The 15,085-nt window shown below is 41.6% G+C and overlaps 2 protein-coding genes across 2 annotated transcripts in view; both read left to right on the top strand.

Moving 5' to 3' along the window:
- cnih3 (cornichon family AMPA receptor auxiliary protein 3) overlaps positions 1-11,382 on the top strand; it is a 386,093-nt gene extending 374,711 nt beyond the window's left edge. Inside the window, exon 10 of the mRNA XM_059356600.1 lies at positions 11,368-11,382. The gene's annotated coding sequence lies outside the window, so the exon portion shown is untranslated. The remainder of the gene's footprint in view (positions 1-11,367) is intronic.
- rev3l (REV3 like, DNA directed polymerase zeta catalytic subunit) overlaps positions 468-15,085 on the top strand; it is an 82,830-nt gene continuing 68,212 nt past the window's right edge. Inside the window, exon 1 of the mRNA XM_059356583.1 lies at positions 468-1,191. Within this exon, the coding sequence (XP_059212566.1) occupies positions 1,053-1,191 (139 nt within the window). The 5' untranslated portion in view covers positions 468-1,052. The remainder of the gene's footprint in view (positions 1,192-15,085) is intronic.

The raw sequence follows: 15,085 nt of genomic DNA, 5'->3' as shown, positions 1-15,085 counted from the left end.
CTCTCTCTCTCTCTCTCTCTCTCTCTCTCTCTCTCTCTCTCTCTCTCTCTCTATCTATCTTTCTTTCTTTCTTTTTGTCTTCCTTTCTTTTTTATTACTTTCTTTCTTTCTTTTTTATTACTTTCTTTCTTTCTTTGTTCATTTATTTTCCTTTCTTTCTTTCTTTCTTTCTTTCTTTCTTTCTTTCTATCTTTATTTATTTCTATTTCTTTCTTTCTTTCTTTCTTTTTATTCCTTCCTTTCTTTCTTTCTTTCTTTCTTTTTATTCCTTCCGTTCTTCTTTCCTTTCTTTCTTTCTATTTCTACATCTATTTCTTTCTTTCTTTCTTTTTATTCCTTACTTTCTTTCTTTCTTTCTTTTTATTCCTTCCTTCCTTCTTCCCTTTCTTTCTTTCTTTCTTTCTTTCTTTCTTTCTTTCTTTCACCCAGATGTGCTTTGTGTGACTGCGCTGGTTGACGCTCTTACTCTGAAAAACGTAGTAGGAAGTAGCGTCGTCCCGCCTTGTGTGTAGCTTAGCTCCCTGCTAGCTTAGCCACCGGGGGCTAGCTAGCTAGCTAGCCTGTTATGGAGGAAGCAGCTCCGGTGCGGCTGTCTGATGAACCGGGACTGTCTGATGAACCGGGACCGGCTGGGACTAGTTCTGAGGCATCATAACGCTCCATACCGGAAGCACGGGGACCGTCTTCCTGGCTGAAAACAAAAACACCGGAGAGAGAAGCAGAAACCACCGGACAGCGGCCACATTTACCTCCACCATGGAGCTGACAGCAGCGGAGCGTCCTGCAGCTCCTCCCCGCCGTCGAGTGTAGCTCCCCCGGCCGCAGCAGGCGGAGCCTCCCGGCGGAGCCCCGGAGCCCGGAGACGCTTTGTTCGCGTTTTTTCATGGGACTCAACCGGGCTTCCCCTCCGCTTTGTGGTTGTTTCACCGCCGTGACAGCAGCCCCCTGGGCCGGCAGCGGCTGCCCCCCGAGGCGGCCCCCTCTCCGGGACTCCTAGCAGCGGGTTCTGGGTGTTTTTCTGATTCTGGTCCCTGTTTTTCCGCGCGGCAGGCATGTTCGCGGTGCGGATCGTCACCGCGGACTTCTACCTGGCGAGCCCCGTCAGAGAGCTGGATGTGTGCTACTCTGCCTTCAGGGACAGCCGAGTCAGCAAGGTGCCCGTGGTGCGGATATTCGGGGCAACACCTGCGGGTAAGCTGGCTTCTGGTTCTGGTTTATCTGTTATTATTATTATTAATAAAGGGAGATAATGGTGGTGCGGCGCTCCACGCGGCGTGTTACCTGTTTGTGTCTGCTGCTGTTTGGACACACAGAGACACACAGAGACTCAGCGTGTTTAGTTTAAAGCTCTGGAGGAACCAAAAGCGCCAAACATGACTTCTCTATCTTTATCACAGCCAGGAGGAAACACACAGCAGAACAGACACACAGGTTCCTCTGCATGCTCAATAGATTTGTTGTTACATTTAGTATAAAATTATAGAACTGGATGGAACCCTCTTAGACGTTAGATTTGCAACCTTTGTTCACATTTGCAACATATAATTTTTTTTATTGAGCATGATAGTGTTTTGAAAGTAAAAAAAAGATTCAAAGTCACATTTTATGTTGGACTAAAGGACTAAAAAAAGACACAAAATGACAAAAAAAAGACACAAAATGACTAAAAAAAGACACTAAAAGACACAAAATGACTAAAAAAAGACACAAAATGACCAAAAAGACACAAAATGACAAAAAAAGACACATGACTAAAAAAATACACAAAATGACAAATTGTTACGCTAAACACACAAGACACATCAATTATTATTAGGTCATATAGGTGAAAAAACAAGATACCAGCATGGCATTTAATTATTTTTTAAGTGGTGCTTTATCACACCCAGGCGTAAAAACAAAGCAGAAAAGACACAAAATTACTTTAAAAAGACACACAATGACCAAAAAAAAGACACAAAATGACCAAAAAAAAAGACACAAAATGACAAAAAAAGACCAAAAAAAGGACACAAAATGACAAAAAGACACATGACTAAAAAAATACACAAAATGACAAATTGTTACGCTAAACACACAAGACACATCAATTATTATATTTATATACAGGCGTAAAAACAAAGCAGAAAAGACACAAAATTACTTTGAAAAGACACAAAATGACTAAAAAAGACACAAAATGACTAAAAAAGGACACAAAATAACCAAAAAAGACACAAAATGACAAAAAAAGACACATGACCAGAAAAGACACAAAATTACCAAAAAAAGACACAAAATGACTAAAAAAATACACAAAATGACAAATTGTTACGCTAAACACACAAGACACATCAATTATTATTAGGTCATATAGGTGAAAAAACCATACACCAACATGGCATTTAATTATTTTTTAAGTTGTGTATACAGGCAGGATGAAAAGGATTAAAAAAGACATAAAAAGACACAAAATGACCAAAAAAAGAGACAAAATGACCAAAAAAAGACACAAAATGACAAAAAAGAACAAAAAACAATACACCAACATGCCATTTAATTATTTTTTAAGTGGTGCATACAGGCAGGATGAAAAGGATTTAAAAAAATGGACAAAATAGCCCCCAGAGAGGAGATCTAACGGGTCTGGTGCTAAATAACAGGAGGATGTTTGGGGCGCTGACTCCGCTGGAGCTCCTGCAGCAGCAGGAGGAGGAGACCTCCTCACACGGCTCCGCTTTGTTTTCAGCTGGTGCTCCATCATGGTGGAGGAGGTGGTGGAGGTGGAGGTGGAGGTCTAAAGCTCTAGTTTACCTTCCAGATGTGGCATCTAGCCAGAGCTTCATGCTGGTTCTATTGTGTTGATTGCAACCTGTGGAGTGTCATTATGACATTACACATGCAACATATGATTGATTGATTGATTGATTTTATTTGACCATTCTTGATATAAAAAATATGAAAACAGCAACCTGTGTCATGCGTAATATAAATAGATAAAAAAATTAGTCAGGGATGACACAATAAAGCCCTAAGGCTTATTTCCATTGTGGTCCCTACACTGTAAAAAATATTCTGTTTTATTTTGCCAGAACTTTACCGTAAAAAATACAGTGAGTGGGTTTTCTACTGTAAATTTAAATGTAAATATCAGCTAAATCTGTCATTTAGACTGAAAAATCACTTGCCATTTTATCCCTATTGTGTCTCTTTTTGGTAATTTTGTGTCTCATTTGATAATTTTACGTAATTTTTTGGTCATTTTGTGTCTTTTTTTGATCATTTCATGTCTCTTTTGGTCGTTTTCTGTCTTTTTTTTTTGGTCATTTTGTGTCTTTTTAGATAGTTTTGTGTCTCTTTTCAGATAGTTTTGTGTCGTTTTTGATGATTTAAAATAGATGTGTGTTTCTTTGAGATTGACACATGACCGACTCTCTAACAACCCATTACAGCCCAGCAATCTGGGCACCTTAATCCCCACTCTGCAAAACAATAGATTTATTTCCTGCACAATGGCTCAGCATTACCACCAGCCAGATCCTCCTGTGAATGCTGCTCCCCCTCTTCAACCCTGCTTGTCAGGTGAAAGCACCATCGTTGTAAAATATATACAGTCGCTGTATATATTTTTAGCAGGGTTTGATCCCACTGGGGGGTTTAACATGCCCCCCAGGCCGGGGCAGGGCTCCTCTGCAGGATGACCCGGGCAGCATCCAGCAGGATGGACCTCAGGACGGATTAAAGGATTGAGAGCAGAGAAATGAAGCAGTGTGGGTCAGGGCGAGGGTGTCAGCTCTAATTTGGGTCTGTCAGAAACCTGCTGCACGTTAGCATGCTGCACACACACACACACACACACACACACACACACACACACACACACACACACACACACACTCTGCAGCAGAGGCAGCTAGGTATCTTGTCAGTGAATTAATGTTGAGGAGCAATTCGTCAACACTGACTCAAGCACAATAAACCCGATGAACACCGTGTTGCATTCAGGCTCTGGGGTCTGGAGATGCTGATGTGTACTGTACACTGATAAAATATGCATTTTATCATACTAGAAAGTAGGGGTGTGCATTGGCACTGCCCTCACAACTCGATTCGATTACGATTCACCAGGTAACGATTCGATTCTACGATGCATTGCGATGCATCACAATTCTACTGCACACAACAAGGGACATTTTTCGTCAGTCATGAGGCAATACAAGCAGTCAGATAGGCCTAATAACAATAGATTTTACTGGCTATATTTTGAAAAGATGTCAAAATGAATCTCCTGCCTGAGTTCATCTCAGAGTAAGGAAAGAGAAATGCCTCCTCCTGCCATAAAAAGGAACCTGCTGAGGTGAAGTCTACATCAGCTAAATGTGGAGCCCTTGTTCCTGAGCTAGGGAAGACGTTAGCGCTATCCCACCTAGCTAGCTATCGCTAGTTTTCATGACGCAAAAATGTAACGTTAACGAGTCGACTTTAAATAGGCTAATACAATGGTAATTACCTATCAATAGTACTTTCTATAAAAACATAAATGTTAAGTTCTGTCAAATACTACCACATACTTCAGTCCCAACATATCTCTCATTATCTTTAATGCGACATTTCAATTTTTTGTTTCGAAATTCGCTTCAACTTTAGTGGAAACATGGCTATTGTTTCTGACATTTGTAACCTCTGCTTTTCATACAAAAATGTAAAAATGTCAGCCTTGAAAAAGTTTAATAGAATGAGATATACAGCATTTGAACCCTGTCTAAATATCTACTCCTCTGATCCTGTCTGATTGGTTAAAATCCCTGAGTATGCAGCATTTAAACGGATACCAGTATCCCATTGGAACCTTTAACCCATTGAAGCCTGGAAAGCGGATACGTCGTTTTGTAGTATTCGTATAAGCTCTCAAATACTTTTTGAATTTCATTTCTATCTGCTACAGAGGCTGAAAAATCTATTATTTAGTAGAAGAGTTGACACTTCTGTTGAATTTCCAGAAAAACTTCAGGTTTTAGGGGCTGATTTTAAAATCACCCAGAGGTTTTACAGGAAGTTTTAGGCGTCAATGGGTTAAAAGATTTGACTGATTGAGTTCTGACACAAGTATGTACACAAACACAGTTGCTGGTATTGTTTCTGTGTTGTGATGTGGTTTGAATCAGACGTTGTGTTACAGTAATGATAAAGTGTGTGTAGTGTGTGTTGTGGTGTAGTTTGACTCAGTTTATGTATCAGTGGTGGTGAGCAGGAGTCACAGATAGCTCTGCCTTTCCAGAAATAAAATTACATCACCATCTGGAACACATTGAAGCAGGAGGGATCTGGTTCTCTGGTTCTCTGTGGCTCAGAAACAGGCCACGCCTACCCAGAAAAGACTTACTTTCTATTATTTCCTCTTGCCTTCGTTGTGATTTCTATTGTCTGGCTTGAAGGGAGGAATTCATGAGTAGTTTAGCTTAATGTGTGTCAGCTTTTATCTCCTGTTTACCCTGGTGTAAATGGTCAGAGTGCCTGTGCACCATGTGGCTCCAGGCCTTGTGTTCCCTGTCCTTCCCTGACCTAAGCCCGAACACTCCCACCAATCAGCCCTGTGTAATCTGATGCCATGCTTCCTGCTTTTTTTCCTCCCCTCTCTTTGTTAGTATTCAGTGGCCGACCTGCCTGAGCTATAACATACTGTACATGTTTCCTCCTCTGGAATAGCTCAAGGAGAGGCGGGAAAAGGAATCCCTTTGTTGTGAAAATTGCTCTCATAATCAGAATCACTTCATGCTTATTAACAGTGGTGGGAGAAGTATTCAGATCTCTTACTTAACCCTCTATGGTACACATTATGATGCCAGTTGGGAAAAATGTTTGGAGTGTTTTTTTGTCTTAAGATACACCAAATAATCATAATCTGAACAGATTTTATAATTATTTTTCTTTTTATAAGTTTTTTGGGGTTTGTGTAAAAAAAAAAAAAAGTGAAAAAGAAAGTTTTTAAAATTGATTTTAACATAATTTGTTTAATAAATACGTGGTTTCTTGTCTGAATGTTGCCTGTAGGCAATATTGTACCACTGAAATGAATGTCTTGAACAGTCTAAGTGTATGAAACTATCAAAAATGAAGATTTGCTCACCCAGGGTTTGAGTGATTTTCTTTGGCGCAAAATGGCAAAGCTGTTTCCTTTGGAAAAGTCTGCAAAATAGTGTTTCAATATGGCCTCCTGGAGGTCATGTGACAAATTAAAGCATTGCTATTGGTTCCCTAGACTCTTCCCTCTTTTTTTAATTATTGCATCACTCAAAAACATGCATTGTAGAAATTTGACAGGCTAAAAATGGGTATATTGCCTGAGGGCAACACTGTACCATAGAGGGTTAAGTAAAAGTACTAATACCACACTGTGAAATTACTCCACTACAAGTAAAAGTCCTGCATTCAAAACTTACTGAAGTAAAAGTAAAAAGTGATCAGCATCAAAATGTACTTAAAGTATCAAAAGTAAAAGTACACGTTATGCAGAATGGACCCACTCAGAGTGTTTTATATATATCAAGTATATTATTGGATTAATATTATGATGTATTTATGTAAGCAGCACAAGTAATCAAATGTAATTTGATCAAGTTAGGGATCGTTTTCACTATTTAATATACTGTTACAAGGTTTAATTAAAAAACAACAAGTCAAATCACTTTAAATGTATTTTTTTATGTTAAATCTCGACCTGTAAAGTAGCTAAAGCTGTCAGCTAAATGTAGTGGAGTAAAAAGTACAATATTTGCCTCTAAAATGTAGTGGAGTAGAAGTATAAAGTTACATAAAATGGAAATACTCAAGTAAAGTACAAGTAAGTCAAAATTGTACTTAAGTAGAGTACTTGAGTAAATGTACTTTGTTACTTTCCGCTAGGGTTGCAAAGGGGCATAACATGTCCGGTAAATTTCCATGGGAAGTTAAGCTTGGGAATTTTGGAAATATGCCATATTGGAAGCTTTCCATGGGAATAATGGGAATTATGGGAATTAATGGGAATTTAGGAGAACTAATTGGGAATATATTATATACAAGCATAAATATAAGCAGAAGTCATAAGAAAACATCCATACAAAATGTTTTCAACAGATATTTCAACAGATTTATTTGTAAGTAGAGTAGAACACGTTCTAATTACTTGTTTCATGGATGAACAAAAACAGGAGTGTTGGGTTCAATATCACCCATCCCCTAACCCCACTCATTCAAAAATGCAGTTCAAGTGTATTTGAATGGCATCTGTTTGTTTTAGTCAAGATTATGCTAAAATATACTTTCCTCAACTATATTTAAGTTCCTTAAGAAAAGCCAACCTTCAATTTTGAAAATTCCCAGTTTATTCCCATTAATTCCCGTTAATTCCCTTAAATTCCCATGGAAAGTTTCCGTCTTTGAAAATTCCGGGAATTTTGCAACCCTACTTTCCGCCACTGCTTATTAATAACTAGCTTCATTGGTGTGCTTGTGGTTGGAAGATAAACAGCAAATCCTCCTCTCACTCTGCTGAGATCTTTGGGTCGAGGCGGCTGCAACCTTTGAGGTCTGACAGCATTCATCTCAGCCTGGAAGCCGACTAGCTGGGCCCAGATGCTGACGGGCCCCGGGCCCCACGGCAGCAGGAGGCACTCTGTTTTGGTTCCTTGCGAGGACATGTGCACTTGAGTGTTTATTGGGTGTGTGTAAGAGCCGAGAGGGAGGAAGTGCATGACCAATTGACCTGAATGAGGAGGGCCAAGCATGAAGTGCATGGAGGAATAAAACCAAGGGCCTCCCCTCCAGGTTTAGCTCTCTCCAGGGGAACCCCTAATGCCATCTGAAGGAATTCCTCCTGGATCCATTAATAGGATAATAGGCGGATACAAAGGGACTTTGTGGCTCATTAGTCAGAAGGTCATTGTCCCCTTAACTGTTTACTTTCCTCTCTTCCTGTCAGTTACTTCGCTTCAATTATCATCTTCTAACTGCCTCTCCATTTGCTTCTAATTACTTTATGATCGAGTGAGAAGCCTATTTGTTGATATGGTGTCCATGGATTTTCTTATATTATTTTATTCTTTTTATTACACTTTCCAGTTTAGTTTCAGGGTGTGTTTAGTTTAGTGTAAAGTGTGTAACATGTGATAACTGTGGGTTTACCTGAGGGAAGTAGAGCCATGTTGGTGATAGAGGATGTCACAATGAGAGACAGAACGCTGCTCCACAATAATCCTCATCCTCTGATGTTTTTGCCCACAGATTGAAGCTCAGTACATTGTCAGGGCTTTTTAGAAGTTGAATCAGAGGAAAGAATGTTTTACAGGATTTTGGCTTTGGGGACTCTGAGCTTCTGTTCATATGGGATTCACTACAGTTGGTCAGTGAAATAAAGGCGAAGGAATCATTTACTGCTGCAGGCACAGGTCTAGGGATGGCTCAGTACTACCAGGAGGTTAACACTGGACATGCAGTGACAGAAACCAATCACAATAATAACATTTTAGCTAATTGTCTGGATCAGGAGTTCCACAGAGGCAAAGCCTACCTGCACAAAAGAACAACATTGCTGAGTCCAAAATAAAGAAACTGGAAAACCCAGGCTGTCTGGGGATTGGGAACCATGGGTCACAGCCAGCAGGTATCCTGAGTTGAAGTATCAGTCAGTATCAGAAGGGAATGTGGATCGCTGCATCTTTACACATTTAGTCATTTAGCTGGTGGCTAGCAGGCCTAGAGCCGGGCTGTTCGTCTCTGCGCCGGGGTGGAAGAGGGCAGCAGCTAGTGGCCACGGTGAGCAGACAGGACCAGACGAGGAGGTAAATAAAAAAAATTAAAAATAGTGCGATCGTCAGCACGCTTGTTAATCAAAGACGTCAAATGAAAACAGGTTGAAATCAGTGATCAGTTTGAAGTTAACGCCGTTTAGGTACCGAAACATGGTACCGTTTCATTTTACATGAATCGGTACTCGGTAGTACCGACGGAATTCGGTCGGTACCTATAAAAGTACAGAATTCGGTACCCATCCCTAGAGACAGACTGCCACAGGGCTGACACATAGAGACAGAAAACCATTCATGCTCTCATTCACTCCTACGGGCAATTTTGAGACACCAATTTAACATAAGCTGCATGTTCTTGGACTGTGGGAGAAAGCAGGAATACCTGGAGAGAACCCACATTGACACAGGGAGAATGTGAGAACTCCCTCTGGTTCCACCACTCTGTTTCTGACATTATTAGCGACTCTACATCCTGGAATAGTTTCTGCTGAGAGTTCAGTTGACTCCAGAGGTGTCCCAGTCAGCCGGCAGTCCACACACATCGCCAGCAGTCACACCTCTCTGGCGCTGTCATGCTGCTAACATTACCATTTCGGTCATGTTTCTGTTGCAGAAGCTTTCAAGCATTCAAGGCATTTAAATGTACTGTGTGCTTACAGAGAGGCTTGTCCAGACACAGTGAACAGCTTTAATAAGTAAACAGGCGGATAAGATCCCTCCCCTCCCTCTACCGCAGGCTTTGTCTCTCTGAATAGAGGCTGAATAGCTGAAACAAAATCTAGCCAAAGGTGTTGTATTGGTTCATAATGGTGATTTATAAGTGACTTCACCAGGTTAACGATTTTCTGAAAATACAAAGGTGCTGAAATGTAACGGACATCTCTGCCGTCAAAACTCCACTGGGAATTTACAGTATAAATCATATTTGGCATGTTGTCAAGGGTAGCAAAAGTGCTGTTGAATGCAGCACCGCAAGCAATTGCTAGTATACTTTCTGCAACTCAAGGTCTTTTTATTTAATAGCTTCAGTAACAGATGGGGGCAATCTAGTGAAGTAGCAGATCAGTAAAATCAGTACTTTCCTAGTTTTTAGAATTTAAGTCAAGAAGCTTTACGCAGTTCTTGGGTATAAAATTAGATTGTTTACAGTGGCCACCAACTTTTTGACCAATCCACACCTTCTTAATTCAGCGTAAAAGTCACAAGTTCAAATGTGAATGACTGCATTATATAAGGAGAAAGGAGCAAATGTCAGGCAACAGATCACAAAGTCTCTTTCAAGCTTTGTGAACCCACACTGAGCCAAATCCACCTCAGTCAGATTTTCTGGTGTGCACATTGCATAGGTAGGTTTTCATCAAACGACATGGTATAACATTAGAAGTGAATTAACTGGACAACACCTTGATGTGTGTTAGTCTATACTGATTTGCAATAAATCATCTGTACCTCCAAATCCAACATGCTCATTGTGGTTTCATCTTGTAACATTCCTCTAATATTTAAATCTAATCCCCTGGAGGGCAAAAAAAGGGTAGCCTGGGTATACCCAGACTGCCTTGCGCGCTCAAATTTAATTTCGAACCTCCATCCAGTCTGGCAACCACAGAGGTTTCTTAGCCCTGTTTTAGGGATCCAATCACAGAGCGGGGAGGGACGGCAAGACGGTGACGCGTACTACTCGGCAGACGGAAGCTTGTAGTTTTCTTACGGATCCAACATGGCTGCTGCAGGCGCGAAACTCTCTTTAGCTGTAGATGGTGTTTTAAATAGTTTAGAGCGAAAGTTGAAAGGCGAAAGGTCTCTGGGGGCTCCGCTGTCCCCCGGCTCGTAGCCAGATCACCGGTAGTGGGGCTATTAGTGTCGCTAGCGGGGCTAATCACTGGCGGACAGCGGAGCCCCCAGAGACCCGCAGCAGCTTGTTTATTGCCCATAAAATCAGTGGATGTGTGTGGCTGAATGACTGCATTTAAACAATTTTAAGTGGTGTATACAGGCAGGATGAAAAGGATTAAAAAATGAACAAAATATCCCAAGACTCCATAGAGTTAAGAGAGTATAGGACATTGTGTTTTAGCATTAGAGTAGCTGAGCCAGCCAGCTGCAGTCAGCACTGAGTCCCTGGTACCTGGCAGTGATTTCCTGTTGTCTTGAAGGAGCTGTGAGTTCACAGCAGCTGCCTTAGTGTCCTTGCTGCTGCTGCGGCCCAGTCGCTCTGACTGATGGCTATAATGGCTCCCTCCGGCTCCCTCCGGCTCCTCGTGGGCCTCCGAAGGAGTCACTGTCCTGACGCTGCAGCAATCCTCGTCCCCGATGCGTTTCTTGTCATCTGGATTCATACTGAGCCAAGTGGGACTGAGCTGTTGGATGTGTTTCTGCACTTTTGAAAGGCTGCGTTCAAATGACTCATTTGGCTGACGTAATGTTGCCAACTTCAAATCCCCAATGTATTGGTAGACTTTATATTTCACAATTTATGTTTTCTGATTGAGTGTTTTGATGACTTCAACATGTCCAAGTGTGTTAACTTCACAGCAGCTAGAAAAAAGACAAAGGGACTCAAGCTTGTTTCAGGACATACACTACCGGTCAAAAGTTTTAGAACACCCCAATTTTTCCAGTTTTTTTATTGAAATTCAAGCAGTTCAAGTCAAATGAACAGCTTGAAAGGGTCCAAAGGTAAGTGGTGAACTGCCAGAGGTAAATAAAAAAAGGTAAGCTTAACCAAAACTGGAAAATAATGTACATTTCAGAATTATACAAGTAGGCCTTTTTCAGGGAACAAGAAATGGGTTAACAACTTAACTCTATGGAGTCTTGGGCTATTTTGTCCATTTTTGAATTCTTTTCATGTCTTTGTAAGTCATTTTGTGTCTTTTTTTAGTCATTTAGTCCAACATAAAATGTGATTTTGAATCTTTTTTTTACTTTCAAAACACTATCATGCTCAATAAAGAATTTTAAATGTTGCAAATGTGCATTAATTTCAGAGTACACTGAGACATTAAACTGCATCATTTTCAATTAAATTCTGGAAAAGTTGGTGTGTTCTAAAACTTTTGGCCTGTACTGTATGTGTGATGATGTTGATGATGTTTATCAGTGTGATCATCTCTACGGTGGCTGCTGAGGACTATGAGTTGAGTGCTGACAGGGCATGGTACATTCAGGGGCACCTCGTAAATACAGTAGAATAGATATTTGAAAGAAATGCAGAATATCTGAGAGCTTTACGATATAACGAGCTTACAGGATATATTTTTTTCTTTTTGCTGCAGCCAGTGTTTGATGTGAAGTGCCTGCTAATGCAGCAGCCTGCTGAGTGCTGCTGTTGACCGGAGCTTTGTAAAGTCCTCCATTCTGGCAGCACCTCATCTTTTCCAAAACAGGTTCCTGTAATGTGGTTCTGTGTGGTCTGGAGAGGGAGGCTCATGTTGGCACGTGGTGTTGGGTCATTTCAGGCCTTCAACTTAGTGCCTGGCTCTTCCTCTCTGTACCATTGTCCCCCAGAGAGAAAAGAGTCCGGGCCCCACTTTGTCCACAGAGCTGGTGAGAGAGGAAGACTTCCCACTCTGTGTCCCCCCCAGGGCCACTGGCAGTGCTGTGGGGGAACTCTGCAGTGATTCAAAGCAGATTAAGACCTTATTTAGAAAGAATGAAAGAATTTGGCAGGCTGAAGAAAGCTTGAATCGCTGCTGGAGAGAGGGGGGACGCTTTGAACCTGCCATGCTGTGCCATTCAGCATAGATGTTAATGAGGCCTGTGTGTGTTTGTGTGTATGTGCATGCGTGTGTGTATACATGTATTTATTTGATGAGTCTTCATGCGTGCTTGCATAGACATAAAAACAAACAAAACAGTTAAGTTTTCATCTGTTGCATTGTGTAGATCTGCAGATCAGATCAGGGTGGAGTAGCTCTGCCTCCAATTACTATAGGAATGCACCAAAGCCTCTGCCTTAGCACATGAGCCTTCTGATAAGCTGTGTTTCGACTTTGGGGAAACAGTGGCCACCGGGAAAGTCTCAGGCCACGCCCTCTCAAAAGTCTCAGGCCACGCCCTCTCAAAAGTCTCAGGCCACGCCCTCTCTAAAGTCTCAGGCCACGCCCTCTCTAAAGTCTCAGGCCACGCCCTCTCTAAAGTCTCAGGCCACGCCCTCTCTAAAGTCTCAGGCCACGCCCTCTCTAAAGTCTCAGGCCACGCCCTCTCAAAAGTCCTCTCACAGAGACTCTGGAGGTGACGTTTGGTTTTCACCGTCGCTAACTGTGCACAACGTCAGCAGCTGAAACCAGCATGGCTAATTATGCACAGAGTCTCCACTGATCATAAACATAGTGATGGTGAATTAACGACATTGCTAACTGTGCATAGAGTGTCTGGTGCTTGTTGTAAACAAACAGAGATCGCTAAGTGAACACCTCCTGCAGCAGCAGCACATACACACTGTACTGCTACAGAGCTAACTGTTAGCCTGTTAGCACATACACACTGTACTGCTACAGAGCTAACTGTTAGCCTGTTAGCACATACACACTGTACTGCTACAGAGCTAACTGTTAGCCTGTTAGCACATACACACTGTACTGATACAGAGCTAACTGTTAGCCTGTTAGCACATACACACTGTACTGCTACAGAGCTAACTGTTAGCCTGTTAGCACATACACACTGTACTGATACAGAGCTAACTGTAGCTAACTGCTAACGGCTCTTCTTAACAAGCCGGCCTCCGGCTCGTTAGCGGCTCGTTAAGAAGAGTAAGAAGGAGTCGCTGGATTTGTCTCCAGTCGCTTTCTTGAATAACAAATTTAATTTTCAAGTTCAGGTCATTATCCACTTCTATGTGACATCTACTGACCTGCAGTCTCCCCCTAAACATCCACTGCCTACCTAGAAGTAAATAGTTTTCTGTGGGAATGCTAATCCAATCTCAAATCACACAACAAATAATCTCTGCTCCTTTATAAACTAGAAGCCATAGACCAACACCCATCAGTTTTCATGCTGCTGTGTTTTTAATCTGAGACTGCAGTGGGAACCAAAGGGTCTTTTTTGATAAATTTTTAATTCCATAGCAGTGCACAGTCAGTTTGAGGGCAGGCTTATTAAAAAGAGGAGGGGAGGGATATTCTGAAAGCCCAGCTCTAAAAATAGCACTGTGTGTGTGTTTCTGTGTGTGTTTTAATAGACTCAATCTTGTGTTTGTGGTGATAGCTAGCTGGTGCTTGTTGCTGTTACTCAAAAGACAACCAGGCTTTTTTTTTTTTAACCTCTGATGTGGGATCCGTCCAGACTCCAGATCGCTCAGAGCTTTCTGTACCTCCCGCCCTCTGTTCTCCAGTCACAGCAATATCTCAGCTGCAATTTAGTGCGTCTGTCTTTGTGTCTTTATGGCTGTCCCTGTGTCAGATTGAGAATGGAGGGCTGGGAGAAGGGAAGGGAGGGTGCTGAGAAGAAGAGAGAGAGAGTCTAGCTTGCCCAATGCAGCAGAGCCGTCCCTACTTCTTGTGATGTGTGGTGGAGAGCAAGACATGCCGTGAATATCAAATTTAGTCTGAGCTGAGAGAAGGAGAACAGGCAGAGCTGGGAGATCTCCTGCTGGGTGAGACATTGCCACTGCTGATCAGACAGCATCCTCCACCACTTATACCACCCAGTGCTCCCCATGTTTATTATTATTTATTATGAAATGTGTCTGTCATGTCACGGATGTTTCAGGACATATGATTTTGCTCTATTCGTTCATTTCTCTTTCACGTGTCTTCTTTGAGCCATTGCATCCTTATGTTTGTTGTTTTTTTTGACTCGTGCCTCGTCTTCCTCCTCCTCCTCCTCTTCCTCCTCTCAAGGTGCTCCATATTAGATCTGACAGTCTCACTGATAGGAATCTCCAGTAGCTGAGGAACTGCATTCATTGATGCTGTTTAAAATGGGGGCACACAGTGATTCACTAATTTCTCCCATAATGAGGGGAGCAGATTTTACATAATACATTACATAAGGGAGCACAGCATCTAAAGCAATGCCTCCTGTTATCAAACAGCCTTCTTCTTTTACAATTTCTTCATTTATACTCTGGTTAGTCAGAGGTTTTTTTAGCCCAAGCTTGTGGGGTTGGAGAAAAAGTTTAAGTTTTTATAAAATGCGTTCTTTTTTTCTATTAACCCATTGAGGCCTGAAAAACCGCTGGGCGATTTTAAAATAAGCCTCTAATTTTCTGGAAATTCTGGGGAAAAAAGTGTCAACTCTACTAAATAATAGATTTTTCAGCCTCTGTAGCAGATAGAAATGAAATTCAAAAAGTATTTGAGAGCTTATAC

The sequence above is a fragment of the Centropristis striata genome, chromosome 18 (assembly GCF_030273125.1).
Source record: "Centropristis striata isolate RG_2023a ecotype Rhode Island chromosome 18, C.striata_1.0, whole genome shotgun sequence".
In the NCBI taxonomy this organism is placed as follows: Eukaryota; Metazoa; Chordata; class Actinopteri; order Perciformes; family Serranidae; genus Centropristis; species Centropristis striata.
Note: the sequence above shows the minus strand (reverse complement) of the source record. Positions and strands in the feature narration are given on the sequence as shown.